Source organism: Nestor notabilis, unplaced genomic scaffold (genome assembly GCF_000696875.1).
Source record: "Nestor notabilis isolate BGI_N333 unplaced genomic scaffold, ASM69687v1 scaffold6004, whole genome shotgun sequence".
NCBI classification, from domain to species: Eukaryota; Metazoa; Chordata; class Aves; order Psittaciformes; family Psittacidae; genus Nestor; species Nestor notabilis.
This window is the reverse complement of record NW_009925057.1, coordinates 37227-53417: the sequence shown is the minus strand read 5'-3', so window position 1 is coordinate 53417 and position 16191 is coordinate 37227. Positions and strand designations below refer to the sequence as shown.

The following is a 16191-nucleotide window of genomic DNA, read 5'->3' as shown; positions in this document are numbered from 1 at the left end:
AAAATATATATGTATTATTATATATTAGGGTTTTGGAGAAGTATCTGCTCTCAATCCCCCCATTTCCATCCTCCCTTTCTCCCCCTTGTCCTCCATCACATACTTACATACAGAACTTTCAAATATTTAGTTAATGCAAAAATTGCTTTTTAGTCTTACACTAAGGACTGAAGTTGAGATTGAAGTTTCTGAAAGCTATCCAGATTTGTCGTGTTTGTAACTTGGGTAGTCCAATGCTGCTTTCATGGCACAGAACATTCTCCTGTGTTCTTTCATGGAATGAGAACATCTACATTGAAGACCTGTATCTTAACTTTGGTCATGCTTAGTAACAGTTTTACTTCCGTAAGTATTGTTTTTCTCTATAGGTACTTTAATGATTCTGAAGTCTGCGTGCAGTAACAACCCCAGCTATATTGACAGATTGATCTCAGTTTTTATGCGATCTCTGCAGAAGATGGTCAGGGAACACTTAAACCCACAGGCTCCAGCAGGAACAGCAGAAGCAAATACGGGTATGACATTATGTAGACTAAGGATATTAATGATTAGATAGATAGTGTTGTATTATCGTCGTGGGATGTATTAACATCCTAAAGGGGTTTTGTGTGCATTGTTACATGTTGAAAAATACTTCAGCAGTACTGAGAAATACTACTCAAGTATTGAAGGATGGAAAAAAGTGTACTCAGAGTTCCTGTTACCTGCCTAATATGTGAATTTCATTATTAACCCAAACACTTCATTGAATGGTTAGTGAATATTTATTGAGCTACAGCGTATATAAAAATACTGAAATTCTTCAAGATTTTTGAGGGGAGAGGGGCTAAATTTTTTTGATCTGTGCTTTCATTTTTATATTTTCACTCATTGCTATTTGATAACATTGGAACAACTGTGAAATTAACTTGTTTGAGCTGATGCTTTAGTTTTTATCTTAAAATAGCATCTCTTTAATTCTGGACCATTCTGTCTATCATCAAATGAATTAGGTCATGAGTCATGGAAAAAATCAGATGTTCTTGTAGAAGAAGATTCAGTGCTAGCAAAGAGCACTGTGGTTTATTAATGAATAAGCTGCTGAAGGAAAGGCTGTGAAAGAATTGCTGCTGTTAGATTTCCAGCCCGTATTTAATTAGATAAGTGAGAACCTGGCAGATTTTATTAACACTGAGAAGCAATTGGAAAATTATTAAACTTGACAGATAAGCAAGTCAGGAAATTAACAGAACAGAATAGGTGTGCTGCATCATACAGTATTTCTTCTACAAGTTTAATTGCAGTTTTTCCAGTACTGGGGTTCTGTAATTTACCAAAATGAAACCACACAGACTTGCCTTTAGGATTGTGAATGAATGGATTTGAGGTGGTTTTTTGAAGGAGTCTGAGTTGTTTAAGAATGGAAAGTAGTAATTCTGAAACATTATTTCTAGGGATATATTTCCAGGTAACAGTTATTGTCCTTACTCTTTTTAAAGTCATAGTAGCTTGAGAATATTTTTAGTAGTTTTACAGGTGTATACCCAATTCTAACCTTTTTTTTGCATCCGCAGCAGGTACAAGTGAACTGGTAATGTTAAGCCTGGATCTTGTGAAAACTCGCCTGGCTGTGATGAGCATGGAAATGAGGAAAAATTTTATACAAGCTATTCTAACGTCTCTCATTGAAAAATCTACCGATGCCAAAATTCTTCGTGCAGTGGTAAAAATAGTGGAAGAGTGGGTGAAAAACAATTCCCCGATGGCAGCTAATCAGGTAAATTGAGGATATAAAAATCATTATTGCTCTCAAATACTACATAACTGTAAGCCACTGTTATAATATACAGTTTTTGACAGTGAGGTTTGTAAGGATCTGTTATGTATGTTCAGATGCCCTGGAGGAGGTTTGGAATATTTTGCACCCACTGTTGGAAGTAAGTGGAGTGAAAGATGCCTAACATTTTATAGGCTTATATTAGGTATGTGATCTCAGGTGCTGTTTTGCTGAGAACTTTTTTCGGAGTAAAAGTTTTAAGCTATGTTTCACGATTACTAGGATAGAGAGATTCTTCAGGAGGAGGATGACTAATGCTGGTTTAAATCATGTTATTTCTCTAACATTTTGTGGCCTCCTCAATTTGCCATGTTTTCTGTTAGAGTTGAGTACTTGAGAGTCTAGTGCTCTATAAAAGGACCTACACTTTTAAAAATATAAGTTAGATTTTTGTAATCATTGAACAACTCAAACCTTGTTTTAGTCACGATTTTAAAACTCTGTAGCATATATTAGAAGGATAAATGCTTGAGTTATTTTTCAAGAACTATGACCTTCTACCAAGCTATTTTTCGGTACTTTAGAAGTGAAAGAGTGACATAAAGGATGGCTGAGGTGTACTTTGAATGTGCCAGTTCTCTGCATGCTTTAAGATGAATTGACAAAATTAATCATGTCTTCTTTTAACACAGACACCTACTCTCCGGGAGAAGTCCATTTTACTAGTGAAAATGATGACTTACATTGAAAAGCGTTTTCCAGAAGACCTTGAATTAAATGCCCAGTTCTTAGACCTGGTTAACTATGTCTATAGGTAATTACAGCAATTAATCATTTATTGTAGCTTATTGGTTCATAATTTGTATCATATATGACCTTTATAACGTGGCATCAATCTTTTTGGGTCTGAGTTAAGTGATGATTTTTTTTTTGTTCTTTCCTAAAATTCGAAGTCATTTGATTTCACTGAGACCACAGTATGTGTTTATGGAAGACAGTTTGATGAAAATGGAAGTTCTTAGAAAGGATTTTTGTTTTGGCTCCACTGAAATATCCCCACTATCACAGCCTGTTCATTTCCCAAGATAACAGGGTGTCCTCATAGCTGATTGTATTCTAAACATTGTGGTGACAGCTGAAATATGTCTTTTCACATCCATAGGGTATAAAGGTTTGGTTTTTTAGTTGTCTTGGAAATTTGTTGTACATTACATTTTCAGGAGAGTTACTGTGCTAAACTGGCAGGATTTGTAATGTAATGAAATAATTAAAATAATGAAATAATTAATTATCAACAAATGCCAGGTAGTTAATTTTGTGCTTATGATTCACATTATTTTGAATTACTGTTGCTGCTGTTCTAATTGCTGGCTTATTGTGCAAAGCCCTGGTCTGGACATAGTGATCAGAAGTTTGTTACCATTGAATATTATGTGTCATTTCAAACAGAATACAGATGTGGCTGACAGTGTTTCACAATTCTGATATGATTTTATCCTGAAAGAGTTTTTATGATAGTTCTGGGACAGTTTTCTAACACGTAGCAATATTTACATTGATGTTTCTTTCAAAATGCCACTCCTAGATGTGTGCCATACCATGTGGGCTTCTACAGAGTATCACCTCTGTTGATTTTTAGTACTTCACCTACAAAACCTAGAAGGCTTCTCTTTCTAATGTCTCTGTCATGTCATCTCTATTCATTTTAGGGATGAGAACCTTTCTGGTAGTGAGCTTACTGCTAAACTGGAACCAGCGTTTCTCTCAGGTTTGCGTTGTGCCCAGCCACTCATCCGAGCCAAATTTTTTGAGGTCTTTGATAATTCGATGAAACGACGTGTTTATGAACGTCTCCTTTATGTCACCTGTTCTCAAAACTGGGAAGCAATGGGAAATCACTTTTGGATCAAACAGTGCATTGAGGTAGGGAAGTTATTTGCATCGGAAATAGAATTTAGAAATATGTTTTATTCCTCATTTTTCTTGACTGGGTGTAAAAGCATTATGCAGCATCAGTCTTGTGGTATGTATTATCAAAGCTAAAAATATCAAGTCTGCTGTCTCAGATGCTTCCTGTGGTGCTTAAAAATAAACACAACGTCTAAACCATGAAATGGTGATGTTTGGAAAGTGGCTTTAATATCAAGCTTTAAAATCTATTTTCTCTGCAAAAAGCTTAATGACCAGGTTAATTCTTCTTAAAACCCATCTCTTAGAAATGATGGCAATTATAAAAAAATACAAGAACTGTTATACTAGATGTTTTCAAGAATACTGTAAAGGCTTGAGCGTCTGTTCTAGTGATAGTGACAACTGTTACGTGGGATTGCATTGAAATGGAATTGCATTTTGGGTTGGCTTATTTAAAACAAGATGGGACCAAACTGCCTTTCTTTTAAACAATTTGCATATTAAAACATGAGCTTAAAGTGACTGTGAGGATAATTTTGTACTCTTAAAGGTATTAGAACTCCTTCCAGAGAGATAAACAACAGCACTGCTTGATGGTTTTTTTGCCCCCCATCCTTTTTTGGGAGGACTTCCCTGTTAATGGTGAGAGTGTGTGCACATTAGCTGATTGAGGGCACTAAATATACGTGTTAGAAAGTACAAAATGCGTGTTCTAGGCATAGAAGGCTCCTATTTCCTCAGCATTTTCAGGAGAAACTTGAAAAACCATCTTGAAAGTACAGTCATGAATTTCAAAATGGTGGCAAAATGTGATCAGATTAAGATGAAAATGTATTAGTGTATTTAATGAATAAAGATAATAAATAGGCTTTTAACATTATAATAACTTTTATCTTGTTGATATTGATATTAAATTATAATGATGTTTTCCTTAAAACACTACAATAAAATGTATATTTAAAACAATCTCTGTGCTTTTAAATGTCTTAGCTCCTGTTGGCAGTGTGTGAGAGGAATACTACAATTGGGACAAGTTGTCAGGGTGCTATGCTGCCCTCCATCACCAATGTTATCAACCTTGCTGACAGTCACGATAGAGCAGCATTCGCTATGGTAACCCATGTCAAACAAGAGCCTCGTGAAAGGGAAAACAGTGAATCCAAAGAAGAGGTAACTTACAGAAAATACTGTAGAGAGATCTTTTTTATGGAATATTGCTCTTCCTAGTTTATCGTCATATAAGTTTGGAGAATATGTCTTGAAGATGATGTGCACAGATTGTTCAGTGTATCTTGAGTTTAATACACTGTGTTTGAACCATGCATGGGTTTCTCAGAACTTGCAGTTATTTGTTTAGCCTTTTCTTTACTGTAGTACTCTAGCAGTTATGTATCTGAACCTGAAGAATTAGCAGAAGCAGTGAGACCTGAAATAAGCTGATCAGAAGAGCATTTTGTATTTGTATGGGGGGAAAAAGCAAAAGTACATAGAAAATGTTGGCATGCTTTTGAGTTGTTTACTTCTGTATAGGATGTTGAAATAGACATTGAGTTGGCTCCAGGAGATCAGACCAGTACACCTAAAACTAAGGAACTTTCTGAGAAGGACATTGGCAATCAGCTGCACATGTTGACCAACAGGCATGACAAATTTCTTGACTCTCTTCGAGAAGTGAAGGTTGGTACAGGTTGTTGGCTTCCTGACAAATCACTTTAATACTGACATCTTCAAACTGACCTGACATACCTTTTTTTTACTCACACTTCTGATTTTTTAGCTTTTTTTTTTTTAATGGAGACATCTCTTATAATCTGATGTGATTTCTTGTGCAGGGTAAAAAATTCTTAAGCTTTAACTAAATTGCTAGGTTTTACTTTATTACTTTTTTACAAAGTTAAATTTCATCCTTCTCCATCTGTAAGTATATTCTAACTGTTCAGTTAAGAAAACAGTGGTGACAGTGACGGGATAGGATCAGAAAAGTGTCTCAGCATCTTACATTGAAATAATTTCAAAGAAACTAATTTTAGCTGAAAGCTGTGTTGAAACAGTAGAGCCATTACAGCTCTATCCATGTAACTTTACCAGTCATCAACTTCTTTCCTTTTTCCTTCTTTTTTTTTAATAGTAAGAGTAACGAATCAGAGTCTTGATCAACATGAAAATAGGATAAAGTTGTTGCTGCAGTAATTAATATCACTAAAGGAGATGTCTTTTTGATATGATTGTTGGAAAAACCATTTGCTTCACTGCTTAAACAACTGTGAACTGCTTTTTCCTATAAATCGTATTTTTCTCACTTGTATACATCTCTTTGTCCCTAGACTGGAGCGTTGCTGAGTGCCTTTGTGCAGTTATGTCATATTTCCACACCATTAGCAGAGAAGACTTGGATACAGCTTTTTTCACGACTTTGGAAAATCTTGTCTGACAGACAACAACATGTGAGAATGTCTCTCTCCTCACTTACAAATCCCTCTTTGTAAATGACTGGTGTTTCAGGAAAAAGTATTTGTGTAGTGACACAATGACTTGTCCACTTGCTTTGAGAATTTGCCATTAGTGAATAGTGAATACTGTATAGCTGTATCAGTACATCTTTTGAATGAAATAAGGCCCTTCAGCTTAGAAAGAGAAATACACTTATGAAATGATTGTTTCTTGTATTAACAGGATTTTATTCTCTAATTGAAGAATCTGAATGAACAAATAACTCTTCTTGCGGTTTTTGTTCTAGGCTCTAGCAGGTGAAATAAGCCCGTTCTTGTGCAGCGGTAGCCATCAAGTACAGCGAGATTGCCAGCCGAGTGCACTGAATTGCTTCGTGGAAGCAATGTCACAGTGTGTTCCTCCCATTCCCATCAGACCTTGTGTCCTGAAATACTTGGGTAAAACTCACAATCTCTGGTTTCGTTCTACGCTGATGCTGGAACATCAAGCCTTTGAAAAAGGACTGAGCCTACAAATTAAGCCGAAGCAGACAACAGAATTTTATGAGCAGGAAAGCATAACTCCTCCTCAACAGGTAGTGTCATATTAATTGAAATACCTCATGAAATGTGAAGAGAAACACACAGTGACAGTGTAGTACAATAGTATCATAGAATCATTTAAGTTGGGAAAGACCCTTAAGGTCAATGAGTCCAGCCATAAGCCTAACAATGCCAAGTCTACAACTAAACCCTGTCAAGCACCACATCTACACGTCTTTTAAATACTTCCAGGGATGGTGACTCTGCCACTTCAAGCAGCCTGTTTTAATGCTTGACAACCCTTTCAGTGAGGAAACTTTTTCCAGTCTAAACTTCCCCTGGCACAATTTGAGGCCGTTTCCTCTTGTCCTATTGCTTTTTTCTTTGGAAGAGAGACCGACCCCCACCTCACTACATCCTCCTTTCAGGTAGTTGTAGAGAGCAGTAAGGTCTCCCTAAGACTCCTTTTCTCCTTAATGAATTGCTGCCTAAACAAATGGAGTTCCCTGTAAACAGACGCTGTTGTAGTCTGTCAGGTAGTTATGATCTACCTGGGAATGTTTATGATCAACCAAGGAGCCTAAATATTAGATTCTTTTTACATTAAAGACTGAGCTTTTGGCTTGTTAGACAACTTTGTTCTCTATGATTTGATCTGATTGATCAGAGAAGACCAGCGAGTGTCGATGTACAAGCCATAGTGAAGCCATAGTATTTTCAGGTCTTTTTTTCTTTTGGTCATGTAATGTAGTGGTGGTGTTCTCAGTACTTGGTTGTTACTAGTTGCTTGTCTTCTAGAGTATTTAAGAGAGTTTATATAAACAGTTCTGTATTTCCCTGTCTTTCTCCATTTGCTTCAGCGTAGAACATGTGGGTTTGCTATCTACTATGCTTTATAAGGACAGCTTGACTGTGGAGAAATGTGTGTGCTTAACATCCTAGGAAATACTGGATTCCCTTGCTGAGCTCTACTCTTTGTTACAAGAAGAGGATATGTGGGCTGGACTATGGCAGAAACGCTGTAAATTCCCAGAGACAGCAACAGCCATTGCCTATGAACAACATGGCTTTTTTGAACAGGTACACTCTTGCTATTAAAAATTATTTGAGTACTTCTACTGTCAGGATGATTCTGGTCAATAAGAAGATATTCTGAACATTAGTAACTTCAGTCTTCAAAATATAAAGTGCCACAGCTTCTTTACTGGCTAAAGTAGTAGTTTCATGCCATGTAATACCTAGAAAAGGTGAGATTTTTGAGCGCATCCTTCAGGTTTTCATGACATTTGTAAAGCTGCCAAAAAATACTATATTCAGGAATGAGTCAACACACTTCACACTTCACTCTTCACTTTCTTTTATTTGTTTATTTAACTTAGAATTCATAAGTTTTCTCATCCCTTTTTTCACCAGGAGAGGAATGTTGAGTTTATGTGTATATAGAAGTTGGAAAAATAAAATGGTTTGATCTTTATTTAGGCTCAAGAAACTTACGAAAAAGCAATGGAAAAGGCTAAGAAAGAACATGAACGGAACAATGCTTCCCCTTCGATCTTTCCTGAGTATCAGCTCTGGGAAGATCACTGGATTCGGTGAGACTTAACAGCTGATGTAGAACAAGTACTTTTGCCCTGTGATAGAAGTAAAATACCCTGCTGGTTTAAAGCATTAATTATGAGAATGAACTTAGCTCAGGGTTAAGCTCAGATACAGGGGGAAGTGATATGCCTGGAGTGTTGTAAACATGTAGTTTACTATTGGTGGAAACAGACTGGAGCTAAAATTTGGTTTTCCTATTTAAAATAGTTGTTCTGGGAGACACAAAATGCAGCTTTTCCCTTTTCACAGATCTCTGTATTATAACTGGTAATAAATAAATAATTGAAATCTTCCCATCTGAACAAAACTTTTGTAGTGGTTGCCAAGAAGTTCATAGACAAACAAGTATGCAGGTAATACTCTGATACACAACCTTTACAGTCACTTCTACTGAAGTTTTACTATTTTTAGTAAGCAAGTTGACACTGGTTCTGATTTTCTTAGTTGCTCCAAAGAATTGAACCAGTGGGAACCTTTGACAGAATATGGCCAGTCAAAAGGTCATATAAATCCTTACCTCGTACTGGAATGTGCATGGAGGGTCTCAAACTGGACTGCTATGAAGGAGGCTTTGGTGCAGGTGAGTGTGGGCTTTCTGTGCTAATGTTTCATTTCTTTCTTCATTTTACTGATTGCATTTCTGACAGGTCAGCATTACAGTTCATTTCACAGACACAGTGACTTGCTGTCTGGAAGTTTTCTTTGATATCCCAGCACACAGCTGGGTATTTTGGCAATGAAGCATGTCATTTCAACAGACAAACTTGGTTCTTTTTTTATCTGTTTATAAAGCTGCACTGCGTGTAAGTAATGTGGTCAGGGCAGGTGAAAGGCAAGGTGCATGGTAATGAATCACTGAAAAGCAACAAATGCTTTTCAAAGTGTGTGCCAGCAGAGATATGTGGAAAAACTTAAAATGGGACCCTTGCGAGTAAGTGGTATTGTTTAAAATAAGAGAATATTGGGGAGGAACATCTTTGTATTTTACACCTTTACGGGATCCTTTTGTAAAATGGAATAAAGCGTGAAAATACATCTGTTCTCATCTCCCTGTCTGTGGACAACACAGGTTTAAAAGAGCAAAAAGCTATTGCCTGTTTTTGTTTGCTTTAGTACCTGAAAGGCAAAGCCAAAGCGTTCTCAACTTCTACTGCCCAAACATAAAACGCTAAACACAATTTATTCAGTTCATCTCCACTGCACATGAGGAGGTATTAAGATATGTATGAAAATGTGAAGGTTTGGGACTTACCAGTTGTTTGATTTACATTAAATACCTTGGTGTATCTGAGGAGTATTTGTAAGGCTGCATTTCAGGATGTGTGTTAAGAAATCCCTGAAATGCAACATGAAATCTCAGATTCAGTGTTTATTAGTTGGTGAGGCTGGTATACACTGCAGATTATACCAATGGTTGTTACTGTTTTGATGAAGACAGTGGCAAATTTGAAGTTGTTTACATGTGGTGGGAAATGTATTGGGGTTACTTACTTGGCACATGCTGGTTTTCTTGTTTCTTAGATTTTATAGGCTTGATTAGCAGAGGCATAATAGAAGGTTTGTTCTTTCAGTAGCCATGCTTTTCTGTACTGTCTGGGGATTGCTTCCTGTATGTGTCTTCTTTTGCTTTCTTTCTAAGTACTCGAATACTTTATTACTGCAGATTAACTAATTAGATTTCTAACTTTATTCTCACTTTGAGTCTACTTTAATTCTGTTTAAAATAAGACTCATTTTATTTTGCAATATGTCCATTACATATAATTTTAAAATATCTTGGGAGCACCAGAGATTGGAGCCAGTGTGGTCAAGACTGGAAAGCAACGATCTAATGAGAGATGAGGGACAAGAAGACCAGGTAAGGAACCTCAGGCAATGAGCCCGAGATTGGGAAGCAATGAGAAGAATATGAGGTGAGGATGAAAGAGGCTGAAGGAGTACAAATTTGATTAGGAGTGGCAGGCATAACTGCGTAAATAGATTGAAGCAAGAAGTTGAAGAAAGTACTTTCCTTTGAGAAGGTGTAAAGGACTTGGTAGAGAGGAGAGGCATTGAGAATTGCAGGCTGTATCAGGGAGGCTGGCTGTGCATGATAAGAGGGTTTGAGTTAATTGACATGAAAACAGATGGGGATTGGACTTGAACGAGGATCATAGAATCATAGAATGGTTTGAGTTGGAAGGGACCTTAAAGATGACCTAGTTCCAATCTCTGCTATGGGCAGGGACACCTTCCACTACATCGCTAGGATTACAGAAAGGGATAGGTTACTTCTGGAGTAATAAATATTTTGAATCTGCAAAAGTAGGTTTATGAAGTAAATAGAATCATAATACATTACCACAAGGTCATATTTACCTTCTAGATGATTGACATTCAAGTATGTTCCCCAAACAATTTTTTGTGTGCGTAATCTTTATACTAGAAAGCATGCAAGTAAAAATGCTGAGACCACTTATAAGGAAAAAATAGGCTTTTGTGAAGTGACACTTTTAAATCTGCAGTCTTTACTGGAAAAAAATGAAATAAGGCTAAAAAATATTTTCATCTCCTTTCAAATTGCGACAATTGTGTGAAGTTTTGTGCTAGAAGTAAATATCATAACGATTGTACAGACATATATATATATGTTTGTGACAGTGCTGAGGTTTTGAAAGCACTGCCAGTAGGTATTGTTTCCTTTAAGTTCCTTTTTTGATGTTCTGAGGAATCAGAAAAACTTGAGTTTGGAATTTTCTGAGGTTTTCTCAGAAGCTTAATGCCTCAATGATTGTACTTCTATAGTTTAATGTCAAGTTTACAGAACCATACAATAGCTTGAGTTGGAAGGGATTTCTGGAGGGTATCTGGTCCCGTGCTTCATTCAGAGCAGGGCCCAAGTAGATCAGGTTGACTTGTCTAGTAGAGTTTTAGTATCTCTTGGGAATTGAGATGCCTCAGCTTGTCTGGACATATTCTTCATCTAAAGTAGCATAGATGTGCCCTGTTTGTTGCATGTTGTTTTGAAAACCAGTGCAGTACTTAGCTTCTTTTGTTAGAACTAAGGAACTTGTGTATGGCAAGTGAGGTTGTTATCATCTTCAGCTGGTAATGAATAATATGTATTGTTTGTACTTCCCTGTTATTGACCTTCCTGATTTGTTATGGAGTTCATTATTGTGTTCTGCTTGTAATTCATTTTGCTGAACAGCATGCACTGCTAAAACATTTAACCTTCCCTTTGTCCTTTCCTGAGTTTCACTCATGAGACTCTGTATTCTGTGCTATCAGTGGGCTTGATGAATGAATGCTCTGTAAAGTTTTGGCTGTTACAGAACAGTTTGAAGGTGGGTGACACACTACATGCAGAAAATAACACTGTCAAAGATTTAAATCTGGAAGATCTTTTTTCTTTCTGAGTGTTCCTAAACATTTTTCTTGTATGAATAAAGTTTAAATGGCATGGGAGACATGCTGTATATGACCCCCTCATATTCTGAAAAGGTGCAACAGAAAATATGTAGGTAGATATTTTTATCTGGGAGCAAATTGTGAGAATATTGTGTTAAATCACAAGTGGAAATAAACTTGCTGCTCTTCATTTCACTGTTGCTATGTAGTGTGACGTTACTGGAATTACTCTCCTAAAGGTGTCAGAGTTTGGAAAAGGTGGTGAACTGCTTATTTAAAATAGAATGTTACAAGCAAAGCTCTGAGTAGGGCAGTGGTGGTTTTCATATTGGAGAGAATCAGGACGATTAGTCCCTCACTTAATTGGGGTTTATTGTTTTATCATTACTGTTTAAGTTTTGAACCAGTACCTACCAGTAGTAGGGTTACATGTCGAATTAGCAGTTGACTGTCTAGTTTCATAATATTTGCAAAAGAGAAAACATGATTATGAACAATGCTGAGCATCCTTTAATTCCAGTAATCTTCCAGGGTTAAGTTCGTGTATACAGAATACCTGAACAGCTTCATTGTGACAACTTAGTCTTGCATGATGAATATGCACAGTTGTGTGTGTCTTACTTTCTTCAAAATCATACTGAATCTTACATTTTCTAAATATAGTATGTTTATTCTGCAGTAACATTTTTGTCAGAAGGGAAAATAGGCGGATGCCTCAGTATGTTTTGCCTTAGAGGCTAAACTGTGAGAACAATAAAAGTTGTTCAATTAGTTAAAGGTAGTGTCTTTTGATGGAACCTAAATTAAGGGTGTCCAACCACTGCAACATTTGAAATGGATTTGTTCCATATTTGTAGTTCTGATGGTTCAGATTAAATGGGTGTTTCTGAAGATGGATTTTATCTTTTTTGAGCTGAGGAGAAGCCAAATCTATAATAGCAAGCTGTGTATGTGACAAAAATTGTCTTATAGATTATATTTACATTTTAACTAACTTCTTCTGTTCTTGCAACAATTAGTATTTTATGTACTATTTGAATATGCAACTTCAGTGTCTAATTAATATTTGAGAAACCTTTAATGCCTAAAATAAGAACTGAATTGTACAGTATATTATAAACCTTGAGTTCGAACAGGATGAAATAGATCATGTCTGACAGGTTCTGGTTTTGGAGATTTGCAAGCTGAGTAGAAGTGACAACCACAAGTAACTGCTGATATGCTTTAGCTGCAGTTGTATTAAATGAGATATTTTCAGTAATGAGACATTTACTAAAATCCTAAGGAGAAGATGCTGCTGAAGCCATAAACGGAGCTTTTGTGGCTCTACTCAGAATCTTGTAGAAGTGTCAGGACACGTTTGCATAAATACTAGGTTGTGAAAGAATAATTGGTTATATGCTGCTATACTCACTACTCCAATTTTACTTATATTCTTTAATGTAGCTGGTTTGTATCAGGTTCCATGGTTGATTCACAAGAGAGGTCAGAAAGCATGGCAAATAGTATCAGTTTTTGTAAATCTTTGTGAAACGCTTTTAATAATCTGCCTATTAAAGTCGAGCTATTAAAGCAGCAAGTGGCCTTTGATAGGACCCAAGTCTCATTTCCATTTGCTCACATTGCCTTTGTGTTTAATGATCCAGTAGATAATGCAATAAAGAAAGATTATTTTCACTGTGTAAGTGTAAGGTTGCTACCTGGCAGTTTCTCGTTGCTGGCTCAGGCATGAAAGTCAGTTTAGGATAACAGAAATAACAACTATAACGGTTAAGATATAGTATATCAACAAGAAAATAATGCGGAGGGATTTCTGTGTTGCATATCAAACCGTAAAAGACTTGATGTAAAGTGGAAGAAAGAAAAGTGAAAAAGTTCTAGATTTAAAGCCTGCAGTGTCAGCTAGTGACAAGTACAAGTTTACTGTAAAATACTCACTTTGCTATGTCTAGTTGCCATATTTCTACTCTTCCAGGATTTTAAGAGAATGGTTTAAAATAATTTTTAAAATTATTGACCTGACTTTGCCCCTGTACTCAGAAACCACATGGATAGAAATGGGGAGGTTAGTTACTTACAAAGTTATCAACTGTTCTCACAAACTTACAATGTCCTAGAGCAGGCAGTTAGGCAGCATAATGCTGGCATAATGTGCTGACTTACAGGGATGGAATCCTTTTAAGTGAGAAGTTGACATTAGTTGTTCTGGAGTCCCTGAAGCATTTCAGAGGTAGTAGATGTTATCTGCTGAGAATCACCTTTTTTCTTTATACAGGGTGAATTGGTTTGCAGTGAGCTTCATGCTCCTGTTGCAAGACTGCTTTCAGCTTGCTCAGCTGTCTGAGCTACACTGCAGTTGTCAGGGTAAAAATACCCTAACAGCGGGTTGTATGCAGGCACTTCTGCTCTGGTGCTGAATTGGCAATTTATTTGCTATCCTGCCCTTGCCAATAACTTTTTAAGAGAGCTGAAACTCCTCTAATGCCAAAAAATTTGATATTTTAGTCTGGTATTTTAAGATAATCAGCTGATTTTCATAAAAAATAAAACTGAGTGTTTACTTAAGAAGGCTCTTTGAGAATGAATGGTCTTTACTAGACTTCTTTGCATTTCATTACAGGTGGAGCTGAGTTGCCCAAAAGAGATGGCCTGGAAAGTGAATATGTACAGAGGATACTTAGCAATTTGCCATCCAGAAGAGCAGCAGCTTAACTTCATTGAGCGCCTGGTAGAGATGGCGAGTAGTTTAGCGATTCGAGAATGGCGAAGGCTTCCTCACGTAGTCTCACATGTTCATACTCCCCTTCTCCAGGTAAGAATGGAAAGGTTTTTATTGCTAGTTATTTTCCAGTAGCAGATTTCAGAACTCTTAGTAACTATAAACATAAAATGCCTCACTGTATAATGTTGATCAGTTTTTCATTATGGCGTTTTTTTGTTAAATTTGCAGAATGTGCGTGTTGATTTGGGTTCCTTTTCAAGTTTTTATAGTTTACCTGAATCCCGTCTGTTTGTGGCATACAGAGGTAGCTGTTTAAAAATTGAGCAGATGGTTCAACTTTTTCTTGTGGATTAATGCATAATGCACTGCAGTACTTAGAGATCTCAAAGATTCGGTGGGTTTTGTAGCGAGGTCCATATTGGGTGGGTGTATTATTGCATTATGATATTTGCAGAAATGTTGAAATAACCTAAGTGTTCTTTTCAGTTCAAACTGTTAAATGTTAAATTGGGGCATGAACAGTTAGTTCAGTAAGGGAAAAGTGTATTGAGAATCACTGGTGTTTCTTTGAGGAGTAGCGTTCTCAAGAGGCTAAGCAAGTTCTGAGCATCCCTGTGGCCTTAGCTTTAAGGTCAAAGAACCAGAAACTGTAAAAGTCTGTTGTTAGTGAAGGACTTTTTGGGTGAGCACTGCTAGCTTGAGGAAAAATACTGTAGGTTCAGGCCAGTGTGAGCCTTACCTTCTCTTTGTCATTTCTACATTATATTGCTAAATGTTCTGATTTGCATCAGGGGAAGAAAGCAGGAAGGAATCTAGTCTTTCAGTATATGATATTTCTCACTGGACAGGGAGTTAATTGTGTAACAGTTCTGCTGAAAAGGAGAGGGGATTTCATTAGATAAGCTAACGTGTACTTCAAAGGTTCGTGCATCCGTCTTCAGCTTTCTTAGTTGTCCAGCTAGCTCATTTGGCAGGTTCTGTTCAACATTGCATTAAAATGTTGTAATAACATTCTAAAAAGAATTCTCCTGGTGAATCAGATTGCTTCACAGACCGGGAGATGTCGTGGGTTGGGAAGAGTGATCTTTGCTGCCCTCATCTAATCCGATGACAGCTACAGGAAAGAAAATGTCTTTGGTTTGAGTGGAAGGCTGCATTTCAGTAATGCTTCTTGTCTACATGTGGGTGCATATAGTCCAAATTTAGCTGTGCCGATTGAAAAGGTTAATTTTTAATTCCAGTCTGTGAAGCACTTGTGTGAGTAGGTCAGCTGGAAGATTTGAGTCAATGGTAACCGGTGTCAGGGGCCTTTTGCTGAAGTGAGGAGTTGTGGACTGCTTGACTCAGAAGTGGATGGAGCCCTATGGCCTTACTGCTTTGTGATCTGAAAGGAATCTGTATGGATTCTGGAGAAAAATGGACAAAAGAAGCATGAAGTTTTGAGAGAAGCTGGCTCATAAAGTAGGGGCAGAATTCTGGCAGTGAAGCAGTGAGCTGTGCTGTCCAGAATGAAGTGAGGGGCAGCTGATGAATTTGGAGTTAGGAGAACTTCAGAAACAAACAAAACCCCCAACACCTCCCCCAGAAACAAATAAAAAAACCCTGACAGAAGTGGAGTGTTTCATGGTCCTAAGTAGCTTAATTCTTTGTCAAGAGCATTTAAAACAGAAGAAGTTTGTACTTGGATCTCATACTGTCCAGTAAAATTATGGCAGTATATTTATTGCATGTGACTCCTAACAGGACTGATGTTCACATAAACTCTCCTGTGTATGCTTGAATCCTTGACTTATAAAGGATGAGTAACTTTCCAGTTCGATAACCCAGAATGTACACAGAGG

At 37.0% G+C, this 16191-nt stretch overlaps 1 protein-coding gene across 1 annotated transcript in view; it reads left to right on the top strand.

Annotated features, from left to right (window-relative positions):
- Window positions 1-368: 368 nt before the first annotated feature.
- Window positions 369-16191, top strand: part of LOC104404440 (transformation/transcription domain-associated protein-like) — a gene marked incomplete at its 5' end in the record, with an annotated part of 47699 nt that continues 31876 nt past the window's right edge. Inside the window, 12 exon segments of the mRNA XM_010012868.1 lie at window positions 369-515; window positions 1557-1756; window positions 2449-2570; window positions 3466-3679; window positions 4658-4837; window positions 5198-5344; window positions 5992-6111; window positions 6405-6692; window positions 7582-7719; window positions 8119-8231; window positions 8683-8818; window positions 14249-14440. Coding sequence (XP_010011170.1) covers window positions 369-515; window positions 1557-1756; window positions 2449-2570; window positions 3466-3679; window positions 4658-4837; window positions 5198-5344; window positions 5992-6111; window positions 6405-6692; window positions 7582-7719; window positions 8119-8231; window positions 8683-8818; window positions 14249-14440 — 1997 coding nt within the window.